The 9,534-nt window shown below is 34.9% G+C and overlaps 1 protein-coding gene across 2 annotated transcripts in view; it reads right to left on the bottom strand.

The window, feature by feature from the left end:
- DYNC2H1 (dynein, cytoplasmic 2, heavy chain 1) overlaps nt 1–9,534 on the bottom strand; it is a 369,106-nt gene that overhangs the window by 307,107 nt on the left and 52,465 nt on the right. For both annotated transcript variants that reach the window (XM_006833779.1, XM_006833780.1), the window contains exons 19-22: nt 8,817–8,932; nt 8,065–8,192; nt 2,806–2,955; nt 1,295–1,500 (exon numbers count right to left, since the gene is read on the bottom strand). In XM_006833779.1, the coding sequence (XP_006833842.1) occupies nt 1,295–1,500; nt 2,806–2,955; nt 8,065–8,192; nt 8,817–8,932 (600 nt within the window). The remainder of the gene's footprint in view (nt 1–1,294; nt 1,501–2,805; nt 2,956–8,064; nt 8,193–8,816; nt 8,933–9,534) is intronic.

Genomic DNA, 9,534 nt, shown 5'->3' with positions numbered 1-9,534 from the left:
TGGTAGTTTTGAACTGCTGACCTTGCAGCTAACAGCACAATTTGTAAACACTATGCTACCAGAGCTCCTTTAGTAAAATGGAGGCTCAGAGAAAAAGAGGAAGACCCCCAACAAGATGGACTGGAACAGTGGCAGCAATGATGGGCTCAAATGTAGCATATCTTTGGCACAAGATCGAGAAGTTTTTAGTTCTATTTTGTATAGGGTCACAATGAGTTGGTACCGACTTGATGGCACCTAACAAGAAGAAGTGTGGTGCTGTAGGATAAGCACTGAAATGTTAGACACAGGTCAGCAGTTCAAACCCATTAGATGATTCCTGGAAACCTTATATAGGGTAGCTATGAGTTGGAACTGATTCAACGGCAATTAACAACAATGCATATATGTCTATTCAATAATACTTATGAATGTATATATACAGACAAATGTGCTTATATATGCAGATGCAGATGTATACATACACATGTAATATGCATACTTCATATATGATGGTTTTCTTAATTGTCAGTTATGACCCACGGGGACCCCATGTGTGCTGAATCAAATTGCTCCATAGTTTTTTCTAAGACGAGTCCTGTCTTCTGAGGCACTTTGGTAAATTCAAGCTGCACTGAACCATCTGTGCCATGCAGAACATACAATATATAAATATTCTGGGTTATAGAAATCTATGCATTAATCTGAGAATAGTCTTCTTAATTGAAAAGACCTACCTTCTAGAACATAAGATATCTGTCATTTAATAAATAGAGCATTAAGACCTCGATCCACTTATGAAAGTAATTTTGCGAGTATTTACCTAAGTAGGCCAAACCGAAAACAATGCTCAAGTCTAATATTTTGCATTATTATAAGAAAAACTGACAATACATATTTTTCTTTGAAATCTCTTGTTATTACTTATTCATTTTATTACTAAGTTCCTCAGAGGTTCTGAAAGCAATTTTTTCATAAATTTTATAGTCCATTTTAAAATAAAATGAGATCATAAAAATCAAGTATCTCAATTCTCTAACTGAACTTTTTAGTAAATTTAATTTTCTACTCTGCTTTTATACTTGATAAGCAATTTGTCTTTCTCTTAATATCTTTATATAACCTACTGCAACTCCTAAAAAGCACTAGAATTAACACTAATTAAAATCTATTTTTAAAACTGCTGAAGTGTCATAGGAAAAACATAAAGATAAAAAAATGTTTTTAAAATTAGATAAAATCATTACTAGATTGGCATATAAAAACAAAACTCTGTTTCAAAATGAACATTATAAGTTTGAAAGAAAAAACATACACCAGCTTTTTTCTTATGACTTCAAGTTCATCAAACTCAATTTTTTTTTCTTTTATTGACTTTGCACTTTTATCAAGAGTATTTTGCTGCCCAGTTTCAATAACATCATCACCAGGTTTTAGTTGATCCCAACGTGCTTTAAATTTTTCCAGCTCTTGATAATAAATGTGAAGACGTGATTTTACATTTCCTTTCATCACTTCAATCTATAAGATAATACCATTTAAATAATTTTACAAAGAGTAAAATCTCATTGTATTATCACATTTTCAGATGCAATATTTTTTATTTAAAAGTGAAAAAAATATCAATGCCAACTTTTCAAAAAATACTGATTTTAACCATTGATTTAAATGCAAAAAATAGCTCAAAGACAACAAATACATAAACCAGATATTAAATTTAAACATCAACAGATAATCCTCAAACATCAGTATTATATAAAAAAATTGTTCATGTGATTAATAACACTCTCCACAATTATCAACAAAAGTGGGGTGATTAAAAAAAAAAAATGTTTGTTTAGTGACTACTGGTTCTTCTGAGTATATGTAGCTGCTTAACTGAGAAAGGCACTTTGGTCTCCCATTCAGTCATGAGAACACACGACTAATTTCTGATCAATAGTGCACATGTCCTAAAAGTGTATGCCCCTAAAAGGTACAGTGGTGTCTTCCCTTTCATTTAATTCACCCTCCCTACTAGATGGCGGAGTCCCGGTGTGGTGCTGTGTGACTGCAAAGTCGGTTTGAGCCACAAGGTTGGCAGTTGAAGCTCACCAGTCACTCCTTGGAAACCCTATACAGGGTTGCTATGGGTCAGAACTGACTCAACAGCACTTAATGGCAATGATGACAATGACTTGATGGCAAGTGAATGTTGTTGTGACCCCTCTTTGGCAATACCTCAGAGATGGACAGTGGAGAAAAAAGACTGGAGGAGCCTGACCCCCTAACAAAGTTGCAAAAGAGAGGCACCATATCAGCTTGAGACTGAAACTTGTTTACATTGCTATTATTTTGGATGTCTATTACAATAATTGGAGTCCTGGCGTGGCGCTGTGGGTTAATGCTCTGGACTGGAAAGTCATTTGAACCATAAGATCAGCAGTTCAAAGTCACCAGCTGTTCCTTGGAAGATCTATACAGTGTCATTATGGGTCAGAACGAACTCAACGGCACTTAACAACAACAATTACAATAGTCAAACCAATTTAGCAATTAGAAAGAATATAAGTCTCAGAAATCAGCTTAAACTGTACATATAGATGAATAAATCCATCAAGAAGAAAGGCTGAAATAATATTTAAAATTTAAAAGGGCAATTTTCTTCTTGTTATGGTAGGAAAGGAAGAAAACCCATGGGAAATGATCATTGGTACAAGAGTACTAAGGTTAGTCAATTTCATCAGTAATATAAAACTTTCATAAGCCTGAGCTATAATAAAGATAAGAAATGCTAAGGGACATTAGGTTTTCATTTAAAAAAAAAAAACATTAAAAGGTTCTTACCTGATCTTTAATCATAAGTTGGTGACTTTCCATCATCAACTCAAATTTATCCCACTTAGCTTTCAGATTACTAATTGTTTCCAATCCTCCACCTGCCACCGTTCGTAAAAGTCTGTTTTTATCTTCAGCTTCTTGAAATAAAGGCAAAATCTAATGGTTTAAAATTTAACACATGTGAAAAACAACCTTTTTTTATCATATCTCCTAAGGTTTCATTGATTTGGGGTTTTGTTTCATAATTTTTTTTAAATCATGATTTGTCTTTTTAAGCAATTTGCTAAATTACTGGATGGCAAGTTTCTGAAGCTCATTTTTTATTATACATCAACTCAATTAACACACTGTAACATCAGAGGGTAAAAGGGATAAGAATGGGTAATCAGAGATTGTTAGTGAAACTATTTATTATTATCCATAAAGATAACATCACAGTTGTTCAAAATCGTTTTTTCATAAATAGTTCTTCATAGGAAAATGTTAAAGAGGTTCCTAAAAGAATTAAGATGAGCTAATCTAACAGCATAAAGTAACTAAATTGTCCTACTTAATAGAGATAGGAAGGCCATTTTTAAAAAGTACATCTGAAAATGAGAAATCAAGTTCCTGCTTTCAGGGTTCCTAATTCAAAAGTCCTAAGTAGTAAATAGTCAGTTGTTTTGTTATCTCTGTTATACATCAATAGGTTTTAAAGTACTTGAGTAGCCTCTAACTTTTTAAAAAAGCACTGTAAACAGTTTTTTTCAAAGTGCCCTATAATTAATACCTGTACTTTCACTAACCTGAAAAGCAATAATATCCACAGCAAGATTTTTTTTTTTTAATTATTGTGCATACATAATAAAATAGACAAAAGGAAGTCCAAATATATCTCAATGACTAGTTTGCGATCCCTAGGCAGGATCAACTCCAACAGACAGAGAAAAGTAAATGGACTAAGAAGCCCCATTATATTGGTAGAATCAGTAAGAACATAGAAAAATAGTAGGATTCTAATTACTTGTAGATGAACAGAACCTAAGGTAGTCAGTAGTAAAGACATTACAATTTCTAGACTACTTGCCTCTAGTCCAACTCCTTGAAATACTCATCAAGACACAAATCTATGCCATTTTACTACTTAAAACCCAGCACTGATTCTTCAGTTCCCACAGAATCAATGTGGCTGCTGTTACCTAGAGCCTGTCTAGCTCTTTATGTTTATCTCACACCATCTTTACCTTCCATACTGCCGTCTAATCATACCTAATACTTATTGTTCTCCACATTCAACATGTAGTTTTCTTTTCTCTTAAACTTTATGTGATGTTAACAGCTCTGTTCCTTTTCTCCTACTTCATTAGCTGATAATTCTCAGTCTCATATGCTGCTTCCTTCTATGCTTGAACTTAAAATTCTGGAATTCTCCAGACTCTCAGCTTTACTATATGCCAGATGGTGTAATCCAGTTTCATGGCTGTGCATCATGGATATAAAAATTATTTCCAAATTTATGTCTTCAGTCCTTACCTGTATTCTAAATTCCATATTCCTTATCCAACTTCTACCTGACAGCTCAACATCCACCAATTCCAACTTCCAAAAACATTCCTTCTCTAGTCATCTTCGTGTTAGTAAACAGTACCATTAGCTTTCAAGCTTCTAGGCCCCAAAACTAGAAGACACCTTCATTTCTTTTTCCCTAACCCCCTTCACTTCATGCATCAGAAGATCCTCTTAGTTCAAATTCTAACTGTATCACCAGCCTCTCGAGTTCCCTCCATATCTACTGATACCACATGGCCCATATTTCCATCAGCTCTCATCAGCCATACTACAACAGTCCACTAACTGACTTCCCTGCTTCAGCTTCTGTTTCTCCAAGAATTGTTGTTGTTGTTGTTAAGTGCCTTCAAGTTAGTTCCCACCCATAGCGACCCTGTATAGGATTTCCGAGGAGCAGCTGGTGAGCTTGAACCGTCGACCTTGCAGTTCAAATGGCTTTGCAGTCTGAGGCATTAACCCACAACACTACACCAGGATGAATCTGAATTACGGTGTTGGGAAGGAATGTTGAGTATACCATGGACTGCCAAAAGTTTACAAATCTGTCTTGGAGGAAGTACAGCCAGAATAGACTGCTCCTTAGATGCGAGAATGTTGAGACTTCATCTTATGTACTTTGGACATGTTATCAGGCGTCACCTATCGCTGGAGAAGGACATCACACTTAGTAAAGAAGAGGGTCAGCGAAAAAGATAAAGACCCTCAACGAAATGGACTGACACAAGGGATGCAACAGTAGAGTCAAACATAGCAACGACTGTAAAGCTGGCATAGGACTGGGCAGAGTTTCCTTGTGCTGTAGATAGGGTCGTTATGTGTAGGAACCAGCTTGATGGCATCTAACAAGAAGCTATTCTGCATGGCGGACCCAGAGTCAGCACATCAATCTGTAAACCACTATCCTATGTCACTATCCTGCTTAAAAGCCTCTATATATTTGCTGCTGCACTTAGAATAAAACCCAAACTCCTATGACTGTTAAAAGTACTTTTATAGCTGACCCTTGCCTACATTTCCAATTTTATCTCATACCATTTTTTTCTTTGGTATCAATCCTATAGCAACTGCCCTTCTACCTGATCCTTGAACATACCAAGGTGTTTTTTTTTTTTTACCTTAAAGTCTTTGTACTCTCTTTGGAATGATCTGTTGGCAAGCTTAGAATGCTTAGCTCGTTCTTATATTTCAGGTTTCAAATCGCATGCCATCTCTCAAAGTTGTCTTGTGATCACCCACATTAAGTAGTATCCACAAGTTGTGTCTCACATACACACACAAAGATACACGTATGCACGTTCCATGAGAACAGCTTGCTCACAGATATAACCCTGATTCCTAGAACAATGCCTCAAATATATATGATCTATAAACATCTGTTGAGTAAATAAATGAATAAATAACTGTCTTGCTTGCAAAGTCATTCCTTCTTTAGTTACTTCCTTCTACAAGGGGGGCACTTTACTCATAAAAGTATGCAATTACTTCTACAGTGAAAATGCATTATTTGATTCTTTATATCACATAATCAGCATGTATAAAAAAGCTTATTGCTTTCTTTGAACCATTTCTCCAGCTTGCTCAAAACATCCAGAACATATTTTTTTTAATCTTTGTCTTCCTTATTTGGGGCTCTAATCTTTTGCTTATAAATCTCTACCTCTTTTTATTTTTGTATTTTATTATTAGCTCTTACATCATTATTTCTGTATGCCCATGAGTCAATTTTGACATATAAAGACCCTAAAGGACAAAGAGAAGAGACTCACAGGGTTTTCTAAGCTGTCATTTTTTTATGAGGACAGATAGCTAGGTTTTTCTCCCACAGAATAGCTGGTGGGTTCAAATCAGTGACTTTTCAATTAACAAGTTCTTCACCAATGGGCCACCAGGGTTCTAATTTTATATATGACCATAAGTCAAAAGCATTGCTATTAGGATTCCAGTTCATACATGCATGGGCTTATTCCAAACAAAATGTGTTTAATCAAATCTCTACATTCAGTGGATGGTTGTTTCAGTCTCCTTAGAGTGCTTTCAAAAAATATGGTCCAATCAAAACAGTGGCTTCCCTGGCAGAGAGGTCAAGGCCGAATGAACAGCTCAGAAAGTGATGGCAACTGGTGTTTGAAATCCAAAGGGTCAGTCTTGATAGATGTTTTCAAAGGACTGAGAATGATTACAGGGCTTTTATGAAATTTTAAGAAAACTGAAAACTACACTGATGAGCAAAAGGCCATGAAAGTTGTGCAGAGAAATTGTTTTCTGCTGGGGACAGCATATGCAGACCCTGGGTTGATCAGTGGCAGCCCCATTAAACCACCTCTGAATATAATCAGTTTAACCCAGATGCTCTCCTTCCTCCTGAAAGTATAAAGGAATATTAAGAACAATGTAGCATTTTAGGTATAGATAAATGAAGTCCGGTGCCTGAAATCTTGCTCACAAACAAAAGTTTGCAAAGTGTACAGAGACGGCTTGGCTCCTTTCAGGAACCTTGCTTTATGTTATGTATCCTTAAGAAACTGTACGTCGCTACTGTAGATCATTTAAGCCTAAAAGTTAATATATAACAGCTTGATTGAACCTTTTTTCTGTAAAAATAAAAATGTTAGATTGTTAAGAAAAAACCATGAAAATATCTTAAAAGTTGTTCCTGTGAATCATTATGTCCTGTTTTCAATGATTAATCACATTTCAGTTCGTATCCTGTCTTAATCACATCCTCCCTTTGTGAATTACATTCTTCCTTTGTAACAAATCCCTCCCTAAAAAAGAGAACAAAAGGCTGAGGTAGAGGGAGTTCTGCATGCAATGCTGTGCAATGCTGGGCAATGCTAGGCAAAATGTTTGCAGATCTGTCTACCTGCCAGCTTGCATCATATCTGTGTGTCTGTCTTTTTTGTATATATTTCGTCTCTCTCTTTCTCTATCACTTTCGCCACCAGATCTCCCTTCTTCGTGACACCCACACTTCCTTGTCGAGGCTGGAACCCGACATAGGACCTCGACAGTTTTCCATCATGACAATGCACCTGCTCATTCTTCAGGGGTAGTCTGTTGAAAATTTTGTTGGAAAACCTTAACCCTATCCACCCTCCATCCCTAATCCATCCCAGACTTCTTTTTGTTCTTCAAACTTAAAGAATGTTCAAAAAGAACATGATTTTAGTCCTGTGATTATGCCAAAACTGTCATTTTGATATGGTGTAAATCAAAAAGCATAGAGTTCCTCGAGGAAGGATTAGAGAGATCGAAACACCACCTCCAGAAGTGTATAGGCCTAGATGGAGGATATACTGAGAAACAACAGTTTCATTTTTTGATATTTTTGTTTAATAAAAGTTCGCATGGTGTTATAGCAATACTTTTTTACTTCCCTCATATATTAATTCCTAATTCATCTTTAATTTCACACTTTCACATCCTAAAATTATGACACGAGAGGTAACAGTATGGATTATTTAAATTTAGTATTATTCTAATATGCCACATGACAAAATAGACTGCAGGTGCTTCTGAAAATAATAAGCATTATGGTTACTATTCAATTACAACAGGACAACATTGAGTCCAATTATGAGTTGGATCAATTGAATGAGATGACATGGATTTCTTCCTAATGTTAAGATAATTTATTATTTCTAAATAATCACATAATTATATTTCCAGTACAATAAAAAATAATAATAATAATAACTTTACTTTGGTGATTCTCACCTCTGGTTTCCGTTCTTGTAGCTTACTATATTGTAAATTTGCATCACCTATTTCTTCTACAGATTGGGGCATCACCGTCAAGACTTCCATAGCCTCACTAACAAATGTATCAATTTCATGTAAATGAGCTGAATAGGAACATTGAAATTTTTTAAAAAATTAATTATTGCCCAAATATATTCACACATCATTTGTATACCAAAGCATATTAAAAGTAAGTACCACATAAAATACAGTAAATCGCAAATTATCATTTGCTTTCATACAACAAAATTTCAAAATAAGGAATATGGAGGCTTTTTTCTATCAAAGTTTAATTGTTTTATGTTGTACTTCTATATTTTAAAGGAAATCAATATACAAGTTTACTTTTTGAGTAAATTTTACTAAAAGTTAGAAATTCTTTCAATAAGCTAAAATATTTTAAAGAACAATACCAACAAAAAACAGGAATCTTATGGGGACTGTGTTCAGAGACATACTCTCTACCAGAATGATCTTCCTGTCTCAGAAACAGATTTTCAGGCTCAGATTGCAAATAATATAGATACCTTCAATATTCAGATCTCTTAGGGATAAACATAAGATTTTCTAACCTTATTAACATTTGCGTTTTAAGGAAATTTTCTTTATAATGCTTCCTAGTTTAATTTTTATTTTTAATAATCACATGGATTCATGTTTTGTAAGTATCTAAGCATGTATTTCTCTATACAAAATTGGATAGAAATAAAAGAAAAAAATGTCTTTACCCTGTATGGATTTCCTCAAAGAAAGAACAAGCATATCAAATAACTTCTGGATAAGATCATCAATCACAGTCTTCACAGGGTTGCAATTGATATTTAAACAATCCACCTTGACAACACTGTCGAATACCAATGGGCATATGTGAAGATGAGGGGAAAAGCAGTTAAGGGAAAAGAGGCTTGTTACAATACTATAGCTATGCAAAGCACTACACTTTATAATCTGAGTCAACAGTATTATTGTGATCTTTATGAACATGTAGATTCTTGTAACAAAATAGACTTATCCTATTTTAAAGTTTTTCATAAAACAAATATTTCATTATAACACTGTAATTTTGAATTATCTTATTGTTGTTGCTATTACTAGGTACCATCAAGTTGGTACCAACTCATGGTGACTCTATGCACAACAGAACAGAAACTGCCTGAACCTGTGCCTAACTCACAATCCTTGCCCCGTTTGAAACCATATTGTTATCACTGTGCCAATCCATTTCATTAGGGGTCTTCCTCTTTTTCTCTAACCCTTCATTTTACCAAACATGATATCCTTCTCCAGGGACTGGTCCCTCCTGATAATATGTCCGAAATATGAGAGACAGTCTGGTCATCCTGGTCTCTAAGGAGCAGTCTGGCTGTACTTCTTCCAACACAGATCTGTTTGTTCTTTTGGCAGCCCATGGTCCTTTTAAATATTCTCCTCCAATACCATAACTCA

Source organism: Chrysochloris asiatica, unplaced genomic scaffold (genome assembly GCF_000296735.1).
Source record: "Chrysochloris asiatica unplaced genomic scaffold, ChrAsi1.0 scaffold00008, whole genome shotgun sequence".
NCBI lineage: Eukaryota > Metazoa > Chordata > Mammalia > Afrosoricida > Chrysochloridae > Chrysochloris > Chrysochloris asiatica.
Note: the sequence above shows the minus strand (reverse complement) of the source record. Positions and strands in the feature narration are given on the sequence as shown.